The sequence below is a fragment of the Struthio camelus genome, chromosome 26 (assembly GCF_040807025.1).
Source record: "Struthio camelus isolate bStrCam1 chromosome 26, bStrCam1.hap1, whole genome shotgun sequence".
NCBI lineage: Eukaryota > Metazoa > Chordata > Aves > Struthioniformes > Struthionidae > Struthio > Struthio camelus.
This window is the reverse complement of record NC_090967.1, coordinates 5,712,833-5,739,826: the sequence shown is the minus strand read 5'-3', so window position 1 is coordinate 5,739,826 and position 26,994 is coordinate 5,712,833. Positions and strand designations below refer to the sequence as shown.

The 26,994-nt window shown below is 64.2% G+C and overlaps 2 protein-coding genes across 12 annotated transcripts in view; both read right to left on the bottom strand.

The window, feature by feature from the left end:
* Positions 1–111: 111 nt before the first annotated feature.
* Positions 112–21,861, bottom strand: PIK3R2 (phosphoinositide-3-kinase regulatory subunit 2). 4 transcript variants are annotated; one of them, XM_068919526.1, is made up of 18 exons: positions 21,748–21,861; positions 19,591–19,927; positions 18,337–18,495; positions 13,798–14,516; positions 9,218–9,310; positions 8,749–8,811; positions 7,305–7,436; positions 6,937–7,138; positions 6,528–6,613; positions 6,088–6,193; positions 5,783–5,881; positions 5,414–5,594; positions 5,005–5,130; positions 4,567–4,709; positions 4,217–4,393; positions 3,864–3,935; positions 3,466–3,636; positions 112–3,050 (listed from the first exon to the last, which is right to left on the bottom strand). In XM_068919526.1, the coding sequence occupies exons 4-18, from the start codon at positions 14,135–14,137 to the stop codon at positions 2,858–2,860; spliced, it is 2,184 nt and encodes a 727-aa protein (XP_068775627.1). In that variant the 5' UTR covers positions 14,138–14,516; positions 18,337–18,495; positions 19,591–19,927; positions 21,748–21,861; the 3' UTR covers positions 112–2,857. The 4 variants fall into 4 exon arrangements, with proteins under 4 accessions (XP_068775627.1, XP_068775628.1, XP_068775630.1 ...); XM_068919527.1 differs by lacking the exon at positions 18,337–18,495; XM_068919529.1 differs by lacking the exon at positions 18,337–18,495 and having other exon boundaries at positions 19,856–19,927.
* A 1,544-nt stretch (positions 21,862–23,405) lies between these two features.
* The window catches only part of MAST3 (microtubule associated serine/threonine kinase 3), a 35,941-nt gene continuing 32,352 nt past the window's right edge, over positions 23,406–26,994 (bottom strand). For 6 of the 8 annotated variants that reach the window (XM_068919693.1, XM_068919691.1, XM_068919692.1 and 3 more), the window contains one exon: positions 23,406–26,969. In XM_068919693.1, coding sequence (XP_068775794.1) covers positions 25,801–26,969 — 1,169 coding nt within the window. In that variant the 3' untranslated portion in view covers positions 23,406–25,800. The remainder of the gene's footprint in view (positions 26,970–26,994) is intronic. The other 2 variants (XM_068919694.1, XM_068919695.1) reach the window with 2 other exon arrangements.

The following is a 26,994-nucleotide window of genomic DNA, read 5'->3' as shown; positions in this document are numbered from 1 at the left end:
TACAGTAACAAATAACCGGGTCCACGTTAGTAAACATCAACAGAAAGAGCCTAGAGAGCGACCGCTGGTAACCAAGAGCTGAAGTGGCGAGTCCGGAGCAGCGGTTACTGCATACGCCTAAGCACTAAAGCGAAAAAAAAACCACAACACCCCTCGGAGCCGCGCTCGCCCAGCCGCCGCGGCCGCCTGCGAGCAGGAGCTGGGCCGAGGCGCCCCCGGGAGCCCCCGGCGCTGGCAACGGGGGCCGCGGCAGCCGGGCAGCCACGCGCGGCCCGGGGGCCTCCTCCGAGCGGGCTGCTCCGAAGCGAGAGCTGAAGGGTCGCAGGACGAAGGGCCACGGGCTCGCTCCAGCGCCCCGGGACGGCTCCCACCCCGCCGAAGGAGAAAGAGCCGCGCCGCCCCGAGCCGAGCGGCGCCAGCGAAGCAGCAGCGGCGCTGCAAGGGGCGCTCCGGCGGGGAGCAACGGCCGCGCTGGAGGCTGCAAAGGGGCGCCAGGACCCCCACCCCGCGCCGAGCCCCCCGTGCGCCCGGCAAGCGACGGGAGAAGCGGGCTGGCCGCAGGACGGGAAAGCAGGGCGCGAGGCAGCGGGCCGGGCCCCGGGCGAGGCGGCGGGGCAGGACGCGGCCCCCGAGCGCCCGGCGGCGAGGGATGGAGGAGCCCATCCGCCAGCTTCGGGGCGCCAGCGCAGACCCCGGCGGCCAGGACGGCGCCTGCGGAGAGGGCTCCGAGCCCAAACCCTTCCCTTGGTCGTCCCCAGGAGGCTTTTCCCGAGCGACGGCCCAGACGGAGCCGGCCGGCAGCCTCGCCGCGAGCGCCGAGCCCCGTCCGGGGCACGGCGGCACCCGGAGCCGGGCGCAGGCCTGAGGACGACGCTGCTGCTTTGGGCCCTGCTAGCACCCAACGACCCCAGCCGGGGACAGCCCAAAGGAGCACCGGGGGCTCGGGGAGGGCGCGCGGGGCAGGGAAGAGGCAGGCGGTGCCGGCTGGAGCCGCAGCAGAGCGGGGCCGGGGAGGGGGGGCACAGGCAGCGGCAGGGACGGCGCGGTCCCCCTCGCGGGTGGCTGGGTGCTGGCCCGAGCCACGGCCCGCGTCGAGGACCGGGACGCAGGCAGGCTGCGGGCGAACGCACCGTGCTCCCCGCGGATCCAGCGCAGCCCCAACCGCGGCGCGGGAGACGAGCAGCGAAGCCTAGAGCATCCCGAGGACGCGGCCCCTAAAAGGGAAGGAGCCTCTCGGGCAAACCAAGAGGATAATTAACGCAGGCAGGATAACCCAGTAAAGCAAAAGCTGCTCTGTCCTCAACTCAGCCCCTTTCCAGCCTCTAAAGCGCTGCCGGAGGAGCAGGGACGGCCTCCGCCGCCCCGGCGGCTGCAGACAGCCCGCTCCAGCTCCGGGCCGGGCAGAGCAGCCCCAGAAAGGGAGTCGCTGCTCAGCCGCGGGACAAGCACTCCTGGCAGCGCTGCCTTCCCTGCTAGGGCCGCGCGGTGCCTCCGCCGCGGCCGCCCGCGGCCCTCCAAGCTCTGCGCTATTTGAAAAGACCCAAGAAGCCCTGTCCGCGCCGGCTAGCTACGGCGAGCAGCGTTACAGCAAACCCCAGCTCGCTCTTCCCCAGTCCAGCCCCGTGCCCACCCCATACAGTACTCATGATTATAAGTGCTTTGCATACATAGTTCGACATCATGCATATACATTGCTATGTGCTAAGGCCCTAGGCCCAGCGGAGATACCACCCTCCGGCAGCAGAGAGGTCCTTCATTTAGCGTCGGGCTCGTAGTGTGCGTCGGACTCCAGCCACCTCCTGCGCCGGCCGCGGCAGGGCCCGGGACCCGAGTCGGTTAACAGTCCGGTCGGCTGTCGCCCAGGCGCTTGCATATCGTAATGGAAGTTCAGCATACACCAGTACTAGGTAAGCAGCTGATTACAAAAGAACCGTATTTACATGGCTACAGTTAGCTTCAACGGGTTACGTTTGCGGAGATTCACCGAAGACAACAGAAACAGAGAGCTGTGCGTCCCACAGATTCTGCCAGGAAAAACACGGGTACCAACACGGATTTCACAGCTTAGTTGGCACAACCAAGGCGAGAGATTCATCGCTAACTGGATCCTCCCTCCCCAGACAACAACACTCAAGAGGTGGTTATGAAACTAAGGAACAGACAGTGAAGGGGGGCACGGCCCAGAGCGGCCGAGCAGCGCTGGTCCCCAGCCCGCCCTCTGCCCCGTGCAGGGTCGCGTCTCCTCCTTCCCTAAACGAGTCTTTGCACGGAAGAGCAGCACCCCTCGTACCAAACCCCAGCTCCCTCCGCAGCCTGCGAGATCGCCGGAGGAAGTGAGAGCGGAGGACGCACGTGCTCAACCGCTCGGCGCTGCCGTTCGCCAATCCGCGGAGGCTCCTCCTCGGCCGTCCTCCGCAGCCGGGCAGGGAGCCCCTCGCTCGGAGCAGGGCAGGCGGCCGGCGGGGGTCACCCGCTCCGTAGTGCACTGAGGAATTGGGAACCTAGCTCTACAGTGACGCGTAGCGGGGCAACCTGCCTGCAAGGAGGAGATCTCGCCTGCTCACGGGGGAAGGGGAAGGGGGCTGTGCTCACCCACAGCAATTCAAACACAACTGGATCCCACCTCCTAAACGCTGGAGCCCACTGGGAGTCAACAGCCCAGCTTTTTTGTCCCATCAGCCAACACGGGTTTCAGCTACTGACCAACATGGGGCACCAGGAATGGTCACAGACATCTCAGAGGCTCTGGAGGGGCAGGAGCACAGAGACTCAACTATACAGGGTGCGAGAGTCCAGAGCCAGAAAGCAGCGCCCTGGGGAGAAGCTGAAGGCAGCTGTTGTGTCGTGCACGGGCTGCTCATCTGGCTGGCGGCTGGGAAAGGACTGGGTGAGCCAGGGTGACGTTCAGGGAGTCATTGTGCTGCACCAGGGACGTGTGCTTGTAGTGCAGGACCAGGTCCTTGAGGGAGGCGTAGAGGTTGTAGGGTTCAGCGAAGCCGTAGCCGGTCGCCGTCTTGTAGATGACACAGTGCTTGGTGTCACCGTCCACCCTGCCAGGGAGACGAGGGAGCACAGGTTACCCGAGCGCCTCGTCCTGATCCGGCCGCCACGCCAGGGCCCCCCCGGCACGACGGGGCCCTGCTAGGACAGACAGCAGAGCGCAGGCAGATGTCACTGGAGCGGCCCAAAGATGCATTTGGCCCTGGCATGAGGAGGTGAGTCAGACGGGAGACCTTGGGGAAGCCCAGCCTGCCAGCTGATGCCTCCACCAGCCTCCGGCAGCTGCCAAAAGGGCAGAGCAACACGGGAGCACAGCCCAGGCCGGTCCCATCGCAGGCACCACACGTCCGCTCAGCCACCTTGCGCTCCCCGCACGCCTGGGGAGGCCACGCAGCACCCAGCTTGGCCTGGACGGCAGGGCCACGCTGGCCGCGAGAGGCAGCCCGGCTGCCCGGGGGTACTCACACCACGGAGCAGGCGTAGCAGCCCTTCTGGCTGCTCTCACGGATCAGGAAGGTGCCGTCCCGCTTGCCGCACAGCATCTCCTCCGCCTGCAGGCGGTTGATCTTCCCCACGTACCACGTCCGCTCCTCGTGGTGGGGCAGTTCCTCCTCATCATCCATCATGGAGTACTGGCTGCAATCGAGCCCAGGGAGGGGTCAGACCCTCTCTGTTTGGGTATGTGGCCCCCATTTCTCCCCCTCCCACAGCTGGTTGCCGTCACCCCTTCCAGCAGGGAAAGCATCCTCAGCCTCCGGGCAGGGAGACGGGGCCTCCCAGAGGCCCCGGGGCAGGCAGGATCGCCTGTGCTCCTACAGCCCTGCACATCCCGTAACCCACAGCGTGCGAGCGGGGACACTCACTCCTCCGTCTCGTTCTTGATGCCCAGCCACTCGTTGATTTTCTTCTGCCGGGCACCCTTCTGCGTCAGCCACCTGGGGAAGGAGAGGCAGAGAACAGGGCTGGCAGCGCGCCTAGCCCGCAGCCTCCGGGCCGGACACTGCTCGCACCGTGATCGCCAGAGGGTGGCAGCCTTCTCCGAGGCACCGCCAGCCCCGAGGCCGCACGCTGCAGGGCTTGCCCTGGCATGCAGCAGCTCCCTGAGCCGGTCTCACAGCCCCAAAGCCCTCAAGGAGCCAGCTGGATCGCTCTCAGGTCGAGCTGGAGGGCAGCGGGGCCCTTCTCCCAGCCCATCGCGGGGGCAGGCCCTACGTACACCAAATACTGGTCCCGCAGCTTGCGCAGCTGCATGAGGTCTGGCTTGAGGCTGTTCATGCGCTTGTCGATCTCTCGGTTCTCTGAGGCCTGTTTCTTCAGGTCCTGCTCCAGCTTCATCTTGCTGTCGTGGATCTCTGTGATGCGAGACTTCAGCTTCTCCGAGTTCATGAGGATCCTGGGAGAAGGGCAGGGGTTAGGCCGTGCGCCAGGGTGCGGAGCCGGGGCGGGCAGGCAGCTCCGGCCCACAGCGCACTGCTGGAGACAGGGATCGCGCCTGCCTCGGCTCTGCCCTGTGCCTGCACGACCCATCCCAGCCCCGGGAGGGACACAGCTGCGCCCAGGCCTCACCGTTGCACCTCCTTCTCATTGCCCTCCCGCCGGAAGCGCTCGATGTACTCCTTGCTGCATTTCTCCTGCGTTTGGCACTGCTCCTCAAAGATCTTGATAGTCTCGTTGAAGGCCTCAATCGCCGTCCTCTTCATCTGCAGCTCCTGCGGAGAAGGGTGGGGAGAGCTGAGGAAGGGGCAGGATTTGGGAAGGTTTCTGCTGCGTTGCAGCCTCTCTTCCCCCCTTCCCAAAGCAGCATGGTTCTCGCTGCAGCCCAAACATCCCCTGCTTCAAAGCCCATTCTCTGCAGGGTCCCCCAAACCCAGGCACAGACAAACGGGGCAGTGGGTTCCTGACCTCTGCGCTCATCTGTGCGGACCAGCACGGCTGCAGAGACCGGGGGACAGCGGGGCAGCCCGCAAGGCCTGTGCTCCCAAGGGGAAGGCAGCGCCCACGTACCTGGGAAGTGCGCGTGTACTCCTCGTACAGCAGGTCGTACTCCCAGCTCTTGTCCTGGTACTGCTGGTGATAGACCTTCAGCTGCTCCCCCACGGCTTCCACGCTGTCCTCTTTCACCACCTGGTCCTGCCACACGCACAGCCACAGTCAGGACCTGCTCCTGCCCCACGGCAGCCCCTCTGCGAGGCAGCTGGCCCCACCAGCCCCACAGGGTATTTGCCACCCCATAAGGCGAAGTCTTAGCACAGGGAAAGTGGTGCTGCTGGACAAGGTCTGGAGCAATCTCTACAAGCTCTAGAGGAGCACTTGGTGCATAGGACCCATCTGCCAAAGGGCCAGGTATGGAGGAACAAACGCCCCCTCCACTTCCTCGTTCAGGCCAGCCCTGTCCCTGCAGCACAGGTCTCACCTGCTGGTACTTGGAGATGGGGTAGAGCAGCCTGGTGTCCAGCTTGGCGTTGTACTGGGCCAGCGACTCGTGTCGGTAATGAGTGATGAGTTCCACCACTGAGCCAAAAGTCAGGGGCTCTGAGAAGCCATACTTCCCTTCCCGGTGAAAGATCTTGATCAACTTGTTATTGCCTCCTTTCCTGCAGCGGAGGAGGGAGAGTAGAGAGCACTTACCACCATCCCAGCACCTACACGTGCTACCCCAGCTGGCCACGGTGCTCTGGCCAGCACAGCCCACGCACCAGCCTGGACTTGCCCAGCACAGGGACACGTGCTGACAGCTCCACCCCGGAGCAGCAGAGGCTCTCGAGAGACCCCAGTACCCTACCTGAGTGTGAGCGTGTACTCCCCCTGGATCTTGCTGGAAGCATCACGCACCAAGAAGGTACCATCTGGTGTGTCCCGTAGCTTCTCGTTCACTTCCTCCCTGCAAGGGACAAGAGACAATTGCCACGGCCGGTGAGATGCAACCAGCTTTCCCCCCAGAGCCTAGCAGCCTGGATGGACCAGGCACCCACAGGGGTTGGCCTACGAGACACCCCCACCCCAGTCTAACGTGACAGACAGGGCATCCAGGGACACGAGCTGCACAGACATGCCTGGGCTCCGCGAGCTCCCAGGCCGCCCCCTTACCGGGAAATGTCACCCCAGTACCACTCGGCGTCCTGCAAGGGCACGCTGTTCCCATTGGCCAGGCTGGCTGCACTGGGCTTTGGCTTAGGCGGTTTTGGAGGTAAAGCTGGAAGAGAAGCAGGGTTTAAGCAGGCTTTAAGCACGGCTGGCCCAGGTCCCAGCTCCCCACCCTCGCAAAGGGCAATCCCTCGGAGCAGCGAGTACCCCTCCCTGCAGCAACTGTCCTGGGAAGCCCCGCTTGGCCGCAGCGCTGCCAGAAGCCGCTCCAGGCACATGCACAGCAACAGATTAGCGCCTCGAGCAGGCCTCCAGGCACAGCTGGGCTATACAGGAACGCCCTCAGCAACCCGTTCGCAGGGGCAAACGCTCCATGCCCAGGGAGCACAAATGCCAGTGCCTCAGGCCCCGAGGAGGGGGCATCTCAGCTGCTGGTCCAGTACCTGGAGGCAACTGTTCTTGCTCCAACTCCTTTGTTTGCAGAAGTACCTCCAGAAATAGCACGGAGAAGTCAGGGCTCAGCTCGGGGCTGCAGGAAGACAGAAGCCAGTAAGATCAGCAGTTGTGGGGGAGAACTTGGCACCACTCCTGCGCCCCGTGGGCAAGGGGCAGCCAGGGGCAGCTGGTGCAGCCCAGCGCCCAGCCCGGCTGCCAGATTGCACATTGACACAGAAGCAGGAGCTCTGCCCTGGCTTCAAGTTCCACCTCTGTGTGCTGCCAGCAGTTTAGTCCCACGTGCAGCAAGGCAGAGACCGCGGGCAGACCTGCTGTTGTTACAGTCTGCACTCGCTGTCCTGGCAGGCAGAGCAGCCGGCACTTGGTACACGGCTAGAAGCCGAGAGCCTCACCTACCTGGCGCCAGGCAGCCGGAGGAGCAGGGGGCCGAAAATCTCCCCCAGGGCCCGAGGGTGGAGGCTGTTGCTCTCTGCCTGCAGCGATACCTTCCCCAGATGCCGGAGCAGGAACTGCAGGGTGAGCGTGTTCTGGAGCGGGACCGCAGGCGACTCCAGCACTTGCAGCAGCTGCTTCCGGCAATTCTCCGCCTGGGGGATCTCTGGGGAGAGGCAAGACACGATGGAAGGGCTGGGCTGGCCGGCACCGCTCTGCATGCTCCAGCTGCGTCACAGCGTGGGAGCCTGCCGGCAGCGGGGCTCCGCGCCGGAGCCCACAGGGACGGGGCCTGTTTTAATACCCCAAGGGCAGCCAGGAGGGGCTCTTACCCTGCAGGACGCGAAGGATGTCTCCGTGCACGGACACCGGCACCACGGGGGCTGGCAGGTCTTGCAGGTAGCCTCGCAGCGCCTCGCTCAGGGAATGCACGTCGAAGGGCTCCAGGTCACCCAGGGTCCAATCTGCCAGGGCAGAGATTTCCCACGGGTGAGGGGCACAGCCCCGGGCACGCAGCCAGCAGCCTCCGCGCTGCCGGCACGTGACCCGGAGACCGTCGCACCCCACAGAGAGCGTCTGCGGCAGCAGGAGGGCAGCGAGGGCGCTCGCCTGGTGAACAGGGGTGCTGGAGTGTCGGTGCCAGACCCCAGGCAGCAAACACCTCCTGGGGTCCCCAATATGACGGGGCTCCCTCTGCCAGGCAGCGGGTTCAGAGCACAAGACAGCTACAAAACCCCTCGCTGCGCCCAGTGCAGCTGGGCCCCGGGGATCAGCACAAACAGCTCAGCTCTGAACTCGCTGCGCCCGCTGCTCCAGCGAGAAGCGCATCTAAACTCACTGCGATTCTCCCAACCAGCCAGGCAGGTATCGCACAGCACAACAGAGCGCGTTCGGGCAGCCCTCGGGCAGCTGAGCAGCTCTCGCGAAGGAAAGCGCCCGGATGCGTCCCCCAGCCCACGAAGAGGAACCCGGCTCCAGGAAGCCGGGCAGGTCCCCCGGGATGAGCGCCCACACCCTTCGCCCGGAGCCCTGCCGCAGGAATCCTGGGCACGCACTGCTTGCAAGGGTTTTGTTCCCCGCTGTTGTTAGGGACGAGCACAGAGAGGGAATCGGCTGACCAGCCGCATACCATCCCAACGGGGAAACGACTCCCTCGAACCAGGCTGTCCCGCAAACGCGAGGCGCAGGCTGTCGGAAGAGCACATAAACCCCATCCGGAAAGCAGCACAGCCAGAGCTGGCAGCACCGTTTAGCTCAGGTTTGCGGAGAACGGCCGCGGAGGGGGACAAGCCAGCATGGCGCTGGAGGAGGCCCAAGCCCGGCCGAGAGGCAGACAGCTGCGGAGGCAGCCGCCGCAAGCACGGCGGAGCCAAGGCTCCAGCCACCAAGCTGAGCCGCGAGATCCTCCCCTGCCTATTAGCGGTGTGACAGAGCCAGAGAGGTCTCCGGCAGCCCGTCGGCGGAGCGCCCCAGGAGCGAGGCATCCCGAGGGGCCGGCAGGAGACGAGCGCAGCGATTTGCTCTGCGGCCTGCGAGTCTCCGTGCCGCGTCCCTTCGCCGGGGCGGCAGAACTCCCCCGTTCCCATCCCTCCTGCGCGAGGGGAGGACGCGTCAGGACGGGAAGCTCCCGCCGCAAAGCCGGTTCGCCGGGAGTTAGGAACAGCCGGGGACAAGGATGAGCCTGGCCTGGATTCCATTACTGCTGGCGCTGTCACATCCACTAATCTCCTCCATCTGAGCCGACTCGCCTCCTCGCCATAAAGAGCTGGTTCTTACCGGTTTTCAGAGCTTGCCTCAGTTCGGAGCCAGATGTCCTGTACAACATCTCGCTGTCTAACCCTGCGGAAGCGAGGATGCCGCTGTTAGCTGCGAGCCGGGCAGCCAGGTGGCTCCCAGCGCACGCACCGTTTCGGAGCCAGCCCGGTGCCAGCCACCCGCTGGCAGGACAACGGCTGCGGCACGGCTAACCAGGCCTGGAGGGCGTCCAAGCCAACCGGCTGATACAAAGCTGCTGCAGACGCTGCAACAGCCCGGCCGGCCCCCAGGACACCCGCTGGAGACCCAGGTCCCAGTTAGGTGCCGTCTCAAGCCAGAGAGGAACTGGAGGCCTCCCTTTTGCAGGCAGCTGCAAAACCCCTCGCGTCCCGCTAAGCTCGGTCTAACACCGATAGCTTTTGCAGACAGCTGCCCCCCACTTAGGGGTTTTGGGGGATAGTGACCCCCTGGTGCTCAGTGTCCCCCTTACCTTTCTTCTCAATGGCTTCCACCAGCTTCACCAGCAGCGGCGGAGCAATCTCTGGAGGGCTGAACTGCTCCTGCAGGTCCGGGAGAAGAGGCCCTGGGGGACAGAGAGGGAGAGAAGGGGTCAGACCCAGCTCAGAGCTCGCAGCAGGGCCAGGCACGAGGGCGAGCAGCGCTGCTCCAAACCGCGACATCCGAGAGCAGGGAAAGCTGCGGCCCCCGCTGCAAGCGTGCTGGCACGGAGGGGTCACAGCCCAAGCAAAGCGCGGCACGGAGGCCTCGCAGCAACCGCGAGCTGGCCCAGAAACCGGCACGGCACTTGTCGAGAGCCCCAGCTGGGGTGCGTGCACGTACGCGCGCCTGTAAGGGGGAACCCTACGGCTCGCTGCAAAAGCTACAAGGTAAAGTTCATCTTCACGAGCGACCTGGGGACAAAGACATCCCGGGCAGGCACCGGAGGGGTTAACAGGGCTCGCCGAGTTCAGGCCTGGTTCACAGGCGCTGCCTCTGCCCAGGACAGGGCGCTGCACAGGGCTTGGCGCAGGAGCTGCGGCCAGGGAACGAGCTCGCGGTGGTGAGCTGTGATTAATCCAGCGATTCAGACAGAACGCCATGTCAGCGAATTCCTGCCCTTGATTGCTCGTTTAACATGGAAACCGGCCCTCCGCCTCCCCCCTCCCCGCTAGCCCACAGCCTCCGTGCAAGCTGTTACAGAGCGCAGGCAGCCCGCGGCACGGGACCAGCGTCCTCCCCTTTCCAGGGGCCGGGGGATCTCGGCACCCCGGAGGCAGATACCGCGCTCCCACGTGACGGCAGCTCGGGATGTGAAATCCAACCAGCGCAAACTGGTTCGTGCAGCGCAGCCAGCAGCTCCGGATGGTTTTTCCCATGCCTTCTCGCCCCGGCTCGGCGGCGAGAGCGAACCCCGGGGAGCTGCTGTGACGGTACCCGAGCGCTCGAGAGCCGTTCCAGCCGCGGGCGAGAGCGACGGGACCCCCGGGGAACGGGTTTGCGGGCGTCTTGCCTGAGCTCTGCCCTCCCCGGGGAACCTTGCCCTAAGCTCTGCCCAGCTGGGAGCCCTAGCTAGGAGCCCCTCCGCAGGGTCCTGCCCTCTGCTGACACCATCCCCAGCTACCCAGGCGCCAAGGGAAGGGCCGGGCACGGCCCTGCATCAAACAGCATCTCGCCGCCACCTCCAGAAGGCCGGTAACGGGGGTCACATCGACACGGGAAGGGCTGGCCGCAACTGCGACACGCGCAAACGCAGGGCAGAGCGCGGCGGCCGCCAGGCCTGGGGCGCCCCGGAGGCTCGAGCCGGGAGCTGCAGGGCAGGCTGGGCGCAACGCCCGGCTCTTGCTCTCCCCGGGCGAGGTCTAGCGAGCAGGGCTGACCTCCAGCGAGAGCACGTACCGCTCACCTTTTCCATCTCCAGCGACTTCAAATAACCGGGCCGAGACGGAGCTGAGCGGATCCTGCGATGGCGCCGGGCCCGGCACCGCAAGCCCCGGCGCGGCCGGCGAGGGAGGCCGTTGCCGGCCGGAGGGCAGCGGCGGGCAGAGCGCAGGCCCTGGGAAGCCAGCGATGCGCGAGGAGGCCCAGCACGCTCTCCTCCACCGAGCCCGAGCCAAAAGGCTGCTCCAGGTTGTGGCGAAACACGACTCCGCCGTCCCGGATCCGACGGGAGCTCGCCCGGGCGCCCGGCGCGGTCTCGCCACCAGGCAGGGCAGGCTGAGCTGCGGGCCAGCCCGCTGCCCCGGCGGCTCCTCGGGGCGACGCGGCCTCGAGGGGCGCAGAGGGCTTCGCGCCGGTGCTTTGGGTCACCTCCCGAGGAGGCGGCGGTGGCGGCAGCCAGCGAGTTCCAACTCGGTTTGCGTTAGGAACTCGCGTTTATCTGCTTTAAAGGACACGGGACGCTCTGCATCTTAAGCCAAGCTGCAGCCGGAAAAGGGTCAAACTCGCCGGCTCTCCGAGGGCCTCGCGAGCAGCCAAGAGCGGAGGAAGAGCTCCGGGCTGCTTTGAGGCTGCTCTGCCAGCCTGCCCGTCTCCTCCGCGGAGCACGGGTCTCCCCAGGGCGCCGGTGGGCTCGAGGCCGGGACGGGGCCGCGGCCGGCTGGGGCGAGAGGGGCTGCACCCGGTGCACGTCCCCGCCCGGGGAGGGCCGCGGCGCGAGGCTGGCAGCTCCGGCCCTGACCCCGCGCAAGGGCTGAACGGAGGAGAGTAAATACCGGCGCTCCCCACGTGGCCCGGCCGGGAATGTGCTGCTTCAGCAGGCAGCAGCCTGCGTTTTTATCAGGCGGCCTGCACCGGAGCCAGCAGCGGCTCCTGAGCCCGCCGGGCCTCCAGGCTGGGCCGAGGCGAACAAGGCCGCTCACAGCACGGCCGGGGCAGCGGCGGAAATATTTCCGAGCCGCATTTTCCGCTCACACTCGCTGCAGAAGGCAAACACCGGCAGCTCGTAAATTCACCAGGAGAAACCCCTGGGCCTCGCTGCTCTGCGGGGCCACCGCTCCTCCCCGGCTGCCCTCTCCGCGGGCGGCGCGGGGGCCCCTTCCCTCCCGGGCTGCGTTACAGCCGGGCACCAGCCGCGCTCGGCGACGCAGAGGGGCTAAAGGCCTCGGGAATCGTCACCAGCCAGGACGCGACCCAGGAAACGGGGCAGAAAAGCAGCAGAGACATCCCCGACCTCCCGGGCAGCCCTCTCCCCAGCAGGGCCGAGGCGGACACCAAGAACAGCAGCAGCTTGGCTTAAATACAGTTTCTGGGTGGCAAAAACGCGTCTCCCCACCAGCATCGCGACGTGCTGCACGTAAAACGGCCTTGTACGTTGGAAACGCTGTCCTGCAGGCTCCCGACTGCAAAGCCGGGGCGGAGGCTGCCGGGCAACGCGCCGCTGCAGCCCCGAACCCCAAGGACGGGGCAGGAGCCCCCTCCCTCTGCGCCCCGGTACCCGACCACCACCCGGCTCCGTCCCGGGGCAGGAAGCAGCCAGGCTGGGTTTTGGTTTCTTTTCCAGCCACGTCTTTTCCATGCACCAGGAGCTCTGGCACGTACTTTCTTCCACATCACAGCGATCGCCAACCCTACCCCTACCCAGGGAAGCGGCTTTGACCACCCAGACACCTCCGCAAAGCCCTGCTCGAAAAGGGGAGGATGAGAGGCATAAACACGTCCCCCGAGGCAGCGCGAGCTGGCAAGGCCGACCCATCCACCGCCGAGCATGCCCCGGGCTCCCAAGAGGAGCTGCTTTCTTGGAAAGGCAGGTTGAGAGCGGGATGACTCAGGTCAGCAGCTCCCGCTGCCAAACCAAACGCACGGCCCGACCGCGTTCCCACCCTGCAGAGCCGCTTCTCGCGCCCTCCCCTCTGCGCCCCGGGAGCCCACCGGGCAGGAGCAGGCAAGGGCAACGGGGGCTCTTTCCCCTTCCTTGAGATCCTGGAGTGGCTTCGTGCAGCTAGATGCATCCAACGGGAAAGCCGCGTCTCCCGGGCTGCCCTGCTGGGAACGCTCGCCGATGCCACCAGCTCCTGCTGCTGACCCCATTTCTCCCATCTGCACCGGCACGGAGTTTTGCGCAACGCCCGAGTCACGCAGGGCACGGCTATCGCTATGGCCCCTCTCGCCATCTCAGAGGGCCCAGGGCCCTCAGGGCTTAGGAGCCTGGGGGCAACAAACAAAACAGAACCAAAAAAAAAAAAAAACAGGCGAAGAGAGGGCAGGCGCCCCAGCTTTACGAGCGGCACGGATGCCCGCGTGTCCTGCCAGCTCCAGATCTAGGACGCGAGCCCGCGCGCAGCCCGGCGCCGCGGCCTGGGAGGCAGCCGCAGGTGCGCAGCGGCCCGTGCCCTGCCCCAGGGCAGCCGCCCAGCCTCGGCGAGGGCCCTGCGAACCGGGCGGAGGGCCCCGTGCCAGGCAGGCAGGCAGGCAAGCAATTAGCTCCAGTTCTCGGAAGTACTCTTTTAGACCCTGACTTTTCTCCTTTTGCCCAGAGACAAGTAATTGTGTGTCTCAGCGGGGCTGAGCGGCTCTTGGCAGGGAGCGGTGCCCCAGGCGCTCCGGAGGGAGGGAGGCGGCAGGGAGAGGCCAGGGCTTGTTCCATAAAGGAAGGAGGGGGGCAAAACCGGCAGCAGAGGGGGGAGAGGGACCAAGGACCATGGGGATCCTGGCCAGCAGCAGGCCAGAGCGGGAGGAGGATCCCGGAGAAGCACGACCGGCATGAGGCTCTCCCCAAGAGCCACTACGCAGACCGATAAGCTGGAAGGAACAACGTGCTTTTCTCTCGGCCAGGACTGAACGGGAGCCAGCAACCGCCAAGCAACTCGGTCCCCGAGACACGAGGAGGGGATCGGAGCTCCGGGCACTGCTGCCCAAGAGGGCAATCCGGCGCCGCCGCGGCAAGGCGAGAGGTCCCTACCGCAACTTGAGGCAGAGGGTCTGGGGCTCACCGCTGTCCTGCGAGAGGCCGTTCACGCTCACCCCGTGCCTGGGAACGACGCGCACAGCGCTCTCTGCGCGTGCACCCGCTCCCACCGCCGGGGGCGGAGGGCTGTCGGACCAACGCTCCATCGCTGCCGCGGCACGGCTTACCTTGCTCCAGAGCCTCCTGCAAACGGGACCCGCTGGCCCCGGGCGTCGCGGGCAGGGGCCTCTGCACTCGGGGCCGGTGAGAGGGAACGGAGATCTTCACGGGCCCGACGTACTCCACGTACGTGCCGGGGAAGTCTCCCTTCTGCTTGGTCCGCTCGTTGACGCCCAGGATCCACCCGATCTGATTGGGGGTCTGCTCGTCACCATCCTTGAAGCCCAAAGCTTGCAGGGCCCCCTTGCTCACCACCAGGATGTCCCCAGGCACCAGGTCAATGTCCTCCTCGCGCTCTTTGTAGTAGGGGTAGAGCGCGCGGTACTGGAACCCATCGGTGCTGCCCATTCTCTCTGCCTCCGGGATCGGCTCTGAACGGCGAGGCAGCGGCGTCGGGCGGGAGGGGAGACACCTCAGAGGCGGTCCTGCCCCATCAGCGCTCTGAACGTCTCTGCGGGAACCGGGGCCCCAGGAGCCTCGTCGGGCTGGCCCTGCGCGCTTAAGTGCAGCCCCTTTTCCTTAACTTGAAGCCACGATTCAGCCAAATTATGGAGCACAGGGAGAAGGAGACGAACATAATCCAGCAGTTGCGAGCGGGCATGCAGCAAAGAAACAGGAGACCAGGGTTCAGTTCACCAAAAAAAGGCTTCTTGGAGTCCAGAGGGCAAAAGCACAGAGCGCTTCCAGCCAAGGACGGCGTGGCATGCTATTCCTCCCTTCCCAGTGCCTGCAAAGAGAAGGCCCATTACTGCACAGCCCGGCGCTGCTCACCGCACCCTCCCGGGACGCCGGCGTCCAACCCGGGGCTTCGTCTAAGCAGCTGCGAGAGGCAGGACTTGTTTCTCTCCTAACCACCCCAGCCAGCAAACACAGCTAACGCCGAGCCCTGGATCCAAGCGCTCTCCACCAGAACATGCTATTACCCATTTAGGCTCCAAAAGCGAGAGAGGAGCCAGCGGCCGCTTGCAGGAATGCTCTGCAGAAAGGACATCTCTCCCACGGCAATCAGACACAAACTCTGCATCTTACAGAGGTTCGCCTCACTTCTGCCGCTTACTCTCTTCATAGCACTTACACAAACCAGAAGGCAACAAATGGGACAAAGCAGCCTTTTACGCAGGAACTTTTGCATACAGAAAAGGGTGACCCTGAAACCAGCAGCTGGGGACCCTGAATAGGAGCAAAAGAGGGTTAATCTTTTCTTGTTAAATTGATTAAATTTCACAGATTCACCGTTCACCTTTACACCTCCCCACGCAATCCCCCTCAAAGCCATCTTCTGAAGGTAACTGCCCACAAATGTAGGTTAAACAGTTTTTCAGTGCAAGGCTTTTAAGAAGCTTTGCAATTCCCACAGAGCAGCACTTCAAAGCCTAGCTCTGAGCAAAGTAAATTTTTGAACCTTTTTAAAGCACTAACAGCATCAAGTGCAGACAACGCAGGCACAATTTCTTTTTGCAGAGATGGAGGTGAGGGAGGGGATTAAAAAATAAAATAAAATCTTTAAAGCCTTCAAGTCTACTTAGAGCTACTAACTGCCTCTAAGCTATTCAAATATAGAGAAAAACTGAACAACATGCTCTCTGCCCAGCCCAGAAATCCACCAGAAAGAAAAAACTCGGGTTATAACACGTTGTTTAAGGGATGCACGGACTACAGCATCCAAGTTCCCACCAGCTGGGCACGTCCTCTTTTCCCACAGCCTCCCGTCCACACAGGCCAGCTTCACGTTTCCCTTCGGCTGACGCCGGGCAAAACCCAGCGTTCGGGTTCCCGCAGACGCCGCGTGCCTCCGAGGAAAGGACCTACAAGGCAACGCAACAGCCGCAACCTTTCGGAGCAGCTGAAAACCTGCGCTCCCAAGTCCTGAGCAACGCTGCAGGTCCTGTTAGCGGCTCCGAGCGTCTTGGCCCAGAGGCGAGCCCAGCCCAGCTCGGGAGCTCGCGCGCCAGGCCGGCGCGGCTTCCGTGCAGCGAGGAGGGGAACCGGGCGCCCTGCAGCCCGCAAGGATCTCGCTTCACGGGCGGCTGCAAGGAGGTCGATCCGGAGAGCAGCACGAGAGCTCCCGACGAGCCGCCTCGGGGACCCGCGCCAGCAGGGCAAGGGGGGAGGCGCGAGGGACATGGATCTTGCCGGGTGGCAGAAAGCCAAGTCTAATCTTAAAAACTACTAGAGAGCTTCACCTCTACGCACTCACACCTTCCCACGTACCCAGGCTCTCCAGCCTAACGCTCACGCAGCACCACCCTGCAAGGCGGGCGCCGTCGTCCTCCGTCCTCGTTCCCTGGAGGGAGACGAGCGGCACAAAGAGGCCGTGGCACGCGAAACGTGCGCAGGAGCCAGGGCCTGAACGAGTTGTCTGAGCTTGGGCGAGCGTCCCAGCTGGGCTGCCCTCGCCATGAACGAGCGGGCTTGGCCCTCAGCGAGGTAGGATGCTTGCAGCGAGGCTGCAGCTGGTGGGGAACAGGACTGAGCGTGATCCAGGTGGCTGGAGACTTTCTCCGGAGCTCCAAGAGCACGGCCAGGCTGCCCAGCCTGGCCTCGGGGGACGCGGGGCGCCTGCGGGCGAAGCAGCATCTCGGCGCAGCCACCAAGCGAGCGGAGAGCGAGCTCCCACCGCGCCGGGCCAGAGCACGCAGAGAGCTCGCAGCGGAGCCCGCGTTTCCCGAATTCAAGCAGCCCCAGCCAGGAAAATATGACTTCATAATCCCGAGCGTAACGGGAGATGTACAAGCCGGCTCAGACGCCTGCCCCTCGCCCCCCTGAACTCTGCCTCTCGGGGTCCGACAGAGGAGTCGGCAGGGCCGGGGGCCCGAGCGGTCGCTGCCCGCTGGGAAAAGCCCGGGCAGCTCCTGCTCCTCCCGGGGGACGGATCCCGTAACGCGCACGGAGGCGGCGGGGTCGACGCCGCCCCTCTCCCGGGAAGGCCGAGGCACCTCCCGGCTTCCCACTTCGGATCCCAGCACAGGGACCGGCTCCAAGAGCCTCAGGCAAGCCGGCGCAGCCAAAGCGGCTGGAAGGACAAACGCTCAGCCCCGGCAAACTCGTTCAGTAACTTTTAAAAGCAGACCTGCGTGGAGGGGCGGGAAGAAGAGACGCGGTCGCTCCGCAGCGCCGGATCTCTCCAAAAAGGAGGTCCCGCAGCTTCTGCCGCGCCGCCCGGCTCCGCGGACTCCTCTCAGCCCGGCGTCCGCTGCACCGCTGCCGGACGCTGGTGGGAAAGCGGGGGCAGAGGCGCAGCTCTGGGCTGCCCTGCTCTCCGCGGCACGCGCACGTACGCACATACGCCCCGCAAGGATAAGCTGGTGCCGGCCTGGCCCTCCTGCCCTCTCACCTGCCCGGCCCGCCGGCGGACGAGGGTCGGGAAACGCCGGGCCGCGGTGCCAGCGCCTGCCCTCTCCGCGTCCCGGCCGCAGAGCCGGCCAGCGGCTTCCCGGGCCGACAGCCGCCGGTCAGGGAGCCTCTGCACCCAATGGAAAGCAGATGACAGAAGCGACATGCGTCTTCGGGGAGAGGGGGAGGGAGCGCTCATTTTCCGAAGCCCTTAAATAGACGTTTGGAGGGAAAGCGAATTCGGGAAGGAGGCAGGCGGCGCTGAGCGCCCAGGACACGCGCGAGCCTGTCCGCTGGAAGCGCGCCTCCGAACCGGGGCTCTGCGTGCTCAGAAAGAGGGAGAAGCTTGCCAAAAGGTTTCAGCTGGGCCAGCCTCCAGGTTAGCTCCGCTCCCGGAGAGGAAGCCTCGTGGGTCTAAGCTGGCTAGCGCTGGCTTAGGCTCCTCTGAAAGTCCCATGCACTAGGCATCTAAATACCTTTGGTAAATCTATCTCAGCGCCCAGAAACAATCCCTCGATTCATTAACTACTGTCAATACTTCCTTTGTTTTACATATCGGTTTGAAACAAAAAACATTACAAGTCTCTTTGTGCGTGGCCAGCACATAAATAAAAGCATCTTAACGCTTAAGATGCGGTTCCTGCGCTTTTTAGCTGACTTCCACGTCCAGTTCAAAGTGCAGCTTGACTCCAAACAAGGATAAGCGTTACTTTCCCTCCAGCGAGGCAAAAGAATGCATAAACATAAAAAGGGAATATGCTCGCAGCAACCAATACAGCTCAAATATTTCCCAACTGCATCAGATCTCTAGCTAGCCAAAAAATGCCAAATCAAGTTCTGAATGGCAAAACACTGCATGTTAATGGGCTGCAAACAACGGGAACAAACCTTTGTTTTGCTAACAAAAAAAACCCCCAACCTCCAAACAGCCAGAAAGACAACAGAACAACGCAACTAAGAACGGGAATAAAAAAAAAAAAACGGGCACACAACTCCCTGCCACGACAACTACCGCTGTGACTTTTTCTGCGACGCTGCCAAGCCGCCTGGTCTTTCCCTCCCACCGGGGAGAAGCGGCAGGGGCAGCGAGTTACGCCAGGAGCCGCGCCGAGGCCGGGGCCGCCGTCCCGAGGGCGAACGCGTCTGCCCAGACCCAGCGCGGCCTCTCCCCGGAGTTTTACAGCGGCCGGGGCCGCGTTCACCTCCTTTCTCACCAAGGGACGCTTCTGCCGCAGCCTGCGACGGGGCCCAAGCAGCAGCAGCATCCTGCCGGCAGCGTCCCCTTGCCAGGGATACAGCGCTTATTGCTCCGACTTTGCATCTCATCAAGTATTTTGCTTTATTCATTGAAGCCCAAGGAGGCGATGGAACATCTGAAACGTTTATTGCAAGATAAATGTTCTGGTTAGCCGGGATCTGAGAAGCCGAGTAAATCCCCGCCTTGGGATGACTTCTGCCCGTCTTATCCTTGAGAGCCGTTTGGAGGTCTCAAAGGACAGGTCGGACAGGCACCTGGGCCAACGCGCAGAGCCATTCCTGCACTTCCCTTGCTGTTTGGAAGTTTCTCCTGCTGTTGGACTGTCTTGCTTCAGTTTAAGCTCATCTGGTCTCACCCATCTCAGGAGGTGTCTCCTCCGTACCGCAAGAGCTCTTTACTCACTGGGAGAGTCTTAAAAGACTCTGCTCAGCCCCCACGACCCACCCAGCGCTCCCCAAGCGGCAAGAGCGCACTATTTCCATTTTAGGAGCATTTGTGGAGCAGGCTTTAGGGCTTTCTTCAGAAGTAAGCCCAGTAACTGTATTTTGGCTATTTCCCTTACACAGAAAGTAATGTTATAACTACTGATTTTGCTAGCCCATCTCCTTAATATCATGCTGTTTGTTCCCCGGGATATTTGGAATCGCGCAGATGCTTTGAGGATTTATACAATACTTTCTTAGATGCTACGTACAGCAGAGCAGCCAGATGAAGTAACCTAGAAGGTGAGAAGGAGCCAGAGCATTTCGCTGGCAGGCCAACAATATTAGGATATTGGTTGAGAGAAGCAGGACCTTTCAACTTGAAAAACCCACTGTTCCTTCCTCTGTTTGCTTTTTATCTTCCATTACTCAGTTACAACAGCTCCAAGCAGCGGCTCCAGATATTCTCAGAGGAATTAAAAGAGCCCCTGATATTATAAATACTCTTTGTCACTGTAAACACGCGCCAGCACCCGGCCCGAAGCGCGAGCACTCTGACGCGGCTCCAAGCTGGCTCCGCAAATCGCTCTGCTCCTCGCTGCATTCCTTCGGAGCTGCGGTTTCTCTCCCGACCCAGAGCTTTTGTCCAGCCAGAACCAACCAGGGGCAGAAGGGATTTCGCCCGAGTCCTTAAAGCGCGGTTGACAAAACCTCGCTCTAGCGAGTCAGAAAAAAACAAACAAACAAAAAAAAACCCCACCAGAACCCGGGTTGGAGGCAGGAATCACCTTCAGGAGGTCCAAGGCGGAAGAGCGAGGACCAGCGAGGAGGCGGCTGCCGCTCCGAACCACACGGGCAGATCCGAGCGGGACTCGCGCGCGTCAGAGAACGGAGTCACCAAAGAAACCAAACCATCGCTTGGACTTTCCCACATAATGGAAGAGGCAGCGACTAGAGCATAGGCCAAGCCAGCCTCGGGGACACGCCAGCCCTTCGCATGCGAGGGAAGGGTGGGGGAACGGCCAGGAAAGCAATGATTTAGGCTATATTTACTCAGCTGCCTCCACTCTCTGCTCTCACAGAGAAAGTCACAGGGCCAGTTCCCTAGTGGCTCCCGGAGCTGCTCTGGAAATAAAAGGGTTGCGTTAGCGGGGAGGAGAGGCAGCCGTGCCCGCGCCGCAGCGCCCGCGCCGCTCCAGCGCTTCGCGCCTCCCGGCTCTGGCCGGGCTCCTTCGAGGCAGGTTCCCCCCCCAACCCCGGCCCCCCCGGCCCGGCTCCCCATCCAGCGCCGACCCCCCCACCCCGAGGTGGCCGCGGCCGGAAACACCTCTGGGATGTGAGGCACAAACCGTTTTTTGGGGGGTGGGGGGGGGGGGGGCTGCTTCTCTCGGGGGCCCCCCCCCCCAGCAAAGGGGGATGAGATGGGGAGCGGGGCCGTGAACTGGCACCACTGCGGGGGGACGGGGGGGTCCTGGCACAGCTCGTGGGGGGGGGGAACAGTGCTGGCACAGGGGTCACTGTGCTGGCACCAAGGTGTGGGGGGGGACATGGGGAGAGGGTGGGTACCAGGGGGAGAGACAACACGGGGGGGGACAGGGGACAACCCCGACACCGGGGGGGGGTGACATGGGAGGGGGGACACGGGGGCAACCCCGACACCGGGGGAGGGATGATATGGGGGGGGGGACACGGGGGCAACCCCGACACCGGGGGGTGGGATGACATGGGAGGGGGGACACGGGGGCAACCCTGACACCGGGGGGGGGGATGACATGGGGGGGGGACACGGGGGCAACCCAGACACCGGGGGAGGGATGATATGGGGGGGGGGGACACACGGGGGCAACCCCGACACCGGGGGGGGGATGATATGGGGGGGGGACACGGGGGCAACCCCGACACGGGGGGGGAGGGGAGGACATGGGGGGGGACACGGGGACAACCCCGACACCGGGGGGTGGGATGACATGGGAGGGGGGACACGGGGGCAACCCCGACACCGGGGGGGGGGGATGATATGAGGAGGGGGGACACGGGGGCAACCCAGACACCGGGGGAGGGATGACATGGGGGGGGGGGGACACGGGGGCAACCCAGACACGGGGGGGGGATGATGGGGGGGGGGGACACGGGGGCAATCCCGGCACCGGGGGGGGGGATGATATGGGGGGGGGACACGGGGGCAACCCCGACACGGGGGGGGAGGGGAGGACATGGGGGGGGACACGGGGGCAACCCCGGCACTGGGGGGACACGATATGGGGGGGGGGGCACGATATGGGGGGGGACACGATATGGGGGGGGATGATATGGGGGGGGATGATATGGGGGGGGATGATATGGGGGGGGATGATATGGGGGGGGGACACACGGGGGGAACCCCGACAAGGGGGGGGGATGATATGGGGGGGGGACACGGGGGCAACCCCGACACGGGGGGGGGGGATGATATGAGGAGGGGGGACACGGGGGCAACCCCGACACGGGGGGGGGGGATGATATGGGGGGGGGGACACGGGGGCAACCCCGACACGGGGGGGGAGGGGAGGACATGGGGGGGGACACGGGGGCAACCCCGGCACTGGGGGGACACGATATGGGGGGGGGGGCACGATATGGGGGGGGACACGATATGGGGGGACACGATATGGGGGGACACGATATGGGGGGGGATGATATGGGGGGGGATGATATGGGGGGGATGATATGGGGGGGGGACACACGGGGGGAACCCCGACAAGGGGGGGGGATGATATGGGGGGGGGACACGGGGGCAACCCCGACACCGGGGGGGGGGGGGCGGACACACACGGCCCCGGCCCGCGGCCTCCCCGCGCCCGCCGCCCCCGGGCCCCCCGCGCGGAGGAGCCGCGGTCGCTGCGGGCCCGGGCGCCGGTACCGACCCACGCACCCACCCCGGTCCCGGTCCCCCGGCCCCGGCCCACCTCTGCGCCGGCCCCAACGGCCGCTCCGCTCCGCTCCAGCCCGGCGGCAGCCTGGGAAAGCGGCCGAGCGGCGCCGGAACGGCCCGAACCCGCCCCGGAAAGGCCCGAGCGGCGCCGGAGAGGGACGAACCGCTCCGAAGCCGCCGGCGGCCCCGCCCCCTCCCGGCCCCGCCCCCCGCCGAGCCCTTCCGGAGGGAGCCGAGCGCTGGCGGCGCCCCCTAGCGCCGAGCCTGGGCGCCGCAGCGCGTCCCGGGACCCCGGGCCCGCCTGCACCGGGCACCGGGCACCGCCTGCACCGGGCACGGCCTGCACCGAGCACCATGCACCGGGCACCGCCTGCACTGGGCTCCATGCACCGGGCAGGGCCTGCACCGGGCACCGGGCACCGCCTGCACCAGGCACGGCCTGCACCGAGCACCATGCACCGGGCACCGCCTGCACTGGGCTCCATGCACCGGGCAGGGCCTGCACCGGGCACCGGGCACCGCCTGCACCGGGCACGGCCTGCACCGAGCACCATGCACCGGGCACCGCCTGCACTGGGCTCCATGCACCGGGCAGGGCCTGCACCAGGCCCAGCCTGCACCAGGCACCATCCACCGGGCACCAGGCACCATGCAGCAGATACAGCCTGAATCGGGCACCAGGCACCGTGCACTGGGCATGGCCTGCACCGGGCACCAGGCACCGGGCACAGCCTGCACTGGGCTCCATGCACCGGGCAGGGCCTGCACCGGGCACCGGGCACCGGGCACCGCCTGCACCAGGCACGGCCTGCACCGAGCACCATGCACCGGGCACCGCCTGCACTGGGCTCCATGCACCGGGCACCGCCTGCACCAGGCACGGCCTGCACCGAGCACCATGCACCGGGCACAGCCTGCACTGGGCTCCATGCACCGGGCAGGGCCTGCACCAGGCACCGGGCACCAGGCATGGCCAGCACCAGGCACCATGCACCGGGCATCATGCACCAGATACAGCCTGAATCAGGCACCAGGCACCGTGCACTGGGCATGGCCTGCACCGGGCACCGCCTGCACCAGGCACGGCCTGCACCAGGCACCATCCACCGGGCACCGGGCACCATGCACCAGATACAGGCTGAATCGGGCACCAGGCACCGTGCACTGGGCATGGCCTGCACCGGGCACCAGGCACTGGGCACCATGCACCAGCTACAATGCCAGGCACAGCCTGCACCGGGCACCATGCACAGCCTGAATCAGGCACCAGGCACCATTCACTGGGTATGGTCTGCATCGGGCACCAGGCACTGGGCACAATGCACGGGGCCCAGCCTGCACCGGGCACCACGCGCCAGGCACCATGCCCTGGGAACCAGGCACGACGCATGGGACGCCAGGCCCAGCCTGCACCGGGCACCCACGTGCGCTGCCGTCCCCTGGCACGGCCCTCCGCGGGGCCTGGGGTGCTCCCAGCACAGTGCCAGCCCCTGCGGGCACCTCTGGGCCAGGAGCGTCCCCCTCCGCGGGGGCAAGAGAAGGAGGGGACCCGTCCGGGCCGGGGGACAGCCAGGGAAACGCTGTGCGGCAGGACAGTTTGCCACCCTAACGGAAAGAAGAAACAAGGAGAAACGAGTGTTTTCAGCTCAAAATCAGTGGTTAGCTCATCTAACAGAGGACACCACGCTGCAGTTCATATCAAGGAACAATTTTAATGCAACATAAAATTTTCTGAACATTAACAAGACCCGTGCTCGGCATCACCAGGAAGACGAGGTCCCATTTTCTTTTAAGACGTTTCCCATAAAATTCCTTGTCACGCAGGAGCCAGAGCGCGGCCCGACGCCCTCGGCGGGGCTCCGCGCGGCCCCTCCGCGCCGCCCGCTTCCCCCGTGCTTCATGCGGAGGCGGAGGAAGAAGCCCAAGAGCGATCTTAAGGAAGAGGGAGCCGAGGGAAAGGAACCAGCCGCCGGGCGGGCTGCAAGCAGAGACGCCCGGCCCCGACGCCTGGGGCGGCCGAGCGGCGTTCCCGCGCACGCCGGGCCGCCGCTCGTTGCGGGGAGGCCGACGGCTCGAAGCTTCACGCGGGAGAAGCGGGTAGTTTCAACAGCCTTGCACAGACCGCGCACGCACACGAAATAATCATTCTGTTAAATAAGCGGCCAGGCCCGCGCCACCGCACCGCAAACCGCGGGCGTGTGAACGCCGGCGTCGCGACGCGAGTCGAATACTCTCGCTGCCAAACACCGCCGTTAAAAAAAAGCCCGTACATGCATTATCAAATGTAAACATTTATATCATAGAAAACATTAGAAACGTGGGGGGACGCCAGGCTGACCCTTAATTCATCGGGGAAAAAGCTACCAGAGAAGAGGGACGATGGAATTTAGAAATTATAAACAAGGAGAAATGAAGGAGCACAGATTGGAGCTCACGAGACTTTTTTTTTAATGGGAAAAGTGGCTTTTCATTAACCCCCGGGGGATGTCTGTACGCACCAACCGTGCGCCCGAGGGAAGGCTCGGACGGAGATCGGGGCAGAAGAAATGCAAACAGCTAAAACGAACCCCCCCACCTCCTGTTAGTTATTTGAATCTCACGGCTGAAACCCAAGGCAGCGGCGAAGGCCGCGGACGGGTGGCTGCCGGTTGTGCTTTTCCTCGCTGTCCTACAGAACGACGGCTGAAGAGACGACGGAGCAGGTTAGCAGAGTATTTCGGACACCACCAATTCATTTTTCTCTAAAATAACTTAAAAAAATCGACTCCCTGAAATGCACTACGTGTTTATAAAGTTACCCCTACTCAGAAGACACGAACCACACTTCCTTTTTCAAAACCAACGTGACCTGAGGTTGACAGCAATGCTGCTCGGCCGGGTTCGGAGCGGAGCCGCGAGGTCGGCAAGTGCTGCCACCTCCCGCTGCAGCTCCGGGGGCCGGGACGGCCCTGCAGCGCCCGCGGAAGCGCTCAGCAAGACACCGGCTATTAAAAAAAAAATAAAAAGAAAATTAAAAAGCCTTTTTTTTTTTTTTTAAAGCGTTGCTACACATACTTAACGGCCAGTATGGACTTGACAGCACAAGGATCTTCACATTATAGCTTAGACCACTAGTATTTGGGGGATTTTGCTGCGGGTTTCAGTTCTTTTTACTTCAAATTTGACAATGGAAGGACAAATCGAGTGCTGAACCGCTAGTACATCTGGCAGGAAAACTTAACTTGCGACAGCGCCGGTCCTGCTTCCCCGCTGCACGCTGCCGGGGCAAACGGTAGGGGAGCGCTGGGGGGTTTTACGGAAAGCAGAGGTGACCAAGACTGCGAATTCGGCTCAGGGAAGGCGCTTGAGAGCGTTAACACCGCTTCCGACCCCAGCTCTGCTCGCGCCGCAAAGGAGCCCCCCAACCCAGCGGCTCCTTCCCGGCCAGGGCGCCAATGAAACACAAATTAAGGAAGAGCAAAGACCCGGTACTTCTCAGGAGGGGGAAGACACCGGTCTAACGCCCAGAGCAGCAGAGCACGAGAGCTCCACTTAATCGTTATTTTAAAAGCATGTCTCAGAACCGGCTTTTCCTTAGGTGCTTTTCCAGCTGGAAATGAAGTTAATAAATGGCGAAAACCTAGTGGTTCTTTGCAACATGAGAAAGCATAGTGCCTTCCAGATGGGGGCTACGAAGCCCTCGGAAAAGGTCGGGATACCCCCAGCCTGCATCAGGTCAGACCCCCGACGGTCTTGCAATGCCTCTGTTTAGCTTATAAAAGTAATAAATTAGTTATGAGTATTTGCATCAAGTCCTTTCTATTCACAAGTTCAGGCCCTGCCAGGGAAACACCATTGCCACGGTTAAAAGCTCCCACACATCCCTACAAAAATATGGACATCTTTCCAGTTAGTACAAAAGCCTTTTGTGAGTAAAATCACTGGGTTACAACAATCCCTGCAAGGTCTGACGTTAAAAACGTTTCCAGGCGCATTTCTCTCGCGGAGGGAAACGTGTGCGACGCGGGCAGCTCCTGGGGAGGCCGCCGACTGCGGAGCCGGACTCTTCCCGCTCGCCTCCGCGGCCTCCCGTCCTCGCCGCCGGGCATCACGCGTCCTCGCCGCCGCTCGGAGCCGGCCCGCGCGCATCCCGCTGCCTCCCCGGGCAGCTGGGGGGACCGGCGGCTGGCGGCTCCCGGCCGCCCCGCGGCGGCAGCCCCCGGGGGCCGGCTGTGCCCTCCCCGCACGTCCGGCGCGAGGGCCCCGGGGCCGGCTCCCGCCGGGGGCTCGGCTCCCTCGGCCGCGGCGAGGCCACGCTCTTGCACTCCACGGCGGTGCTGCCGTCCGTCTGCTCCGTGTAGACCCTGGCCAGGAGCTGGATGGGGTAGGAGCCCTGGCACTCCCACTCGGCCGCGCCGACCTCCTGCTCGTCGCTCTCCGAGCCCTGCACCGCGATCTGCGGCACCGGCCCGGGCTTCGGCTCTGCCCTGAGGTCCCGCGAGCTCCGGCAGGCCGAGCCCTGTCCGGCCTCAGCCCACGAGGCCGCGTGGAGGCTGCGACGCTGTGGCGCGGGCTCGTCCTCCGGCCCAGCCTCGGGCTTGACGCCGTCTTCGCTTACCGGCAGCAGCTCCGGCTCGTCAAAACTCACTTCTTGAACGGCTTCTTGCTTCTTGAAGGAGTCCCGGCGCTCGGAGAGGTTCAGCCTCCTCATGACAACCACCTCTTGGTCCCGGTCATGCCTCTCCCCCAGCCACTCTCGCGTCCGGGATGCCCCGGCATAGCCGTGCTCGCCGGCAAACACTTGGGCAAACGCTTCGCCCTCCCCGAAAGCTTCTCCTGTCCCATCTGCCGGAGGCATCTCCAGCCCCAGCTTCCGACTGCTGATGGTCTTCTTCTCTGCCAGGTAGGTTGCAATCTTCTCTGCGGACTGGACACGTTTTAGCAGAGGGGACCTGGGGCACTCGGCGCTCCGCGGCCGAGAGCCTTGTCTGACGATGGTGGGAGGGGACAGAGTCTTGCCCTGGAAGGAATGGACGTTTTTGGGGTAACTGGGCAGCGGCGACGGAGACCTCTGGGGGGAAGGCGGCCGCTGGGTGGAGGAGGGGGTGCAGGCGAGGGGCGAGGGGGGGATGCTGCTGGTGGACTTGCGGCGCCCCACCTTGTAGCGCTGACCACCGAGCTTGGGGGCCAGGCCGTGCAGGGAGCTGGGGCGGACGTGGCCGGCTGGAGAGCTGGGCGTGCTGGAGGAAGGAGAGGTGCTCTGCGGGGACGCGGCATCTGCCACACAAAGAGAGAAAGGTCA

Excerpts from the sequence above, each read along its gene's own strand:
- PIK3R2 (XM_068919526.1), bottom strand. The coding sequence starts at position 14,137 with ATGGGCAGCACCGATGGGTTCCAGTACCGCGCGCTCTACCCCTACTAC. Across the intron at positions 6,194-6,527 it reads GCAAGAACAGTTGCCTCCAG|CTTTACCTCCAAAACCGCCT; the intron begins GTACTGGACCAG and ends CTTCTCTTCCAG. Across the intron at positions 4,710-5,004 it reads AGTACACGCGCACTTCCCAG|GAGCTGCAGATGAAGAGGAC; the intron begins GTACGTGGGCGC and ends CCTTCTCCGCAG.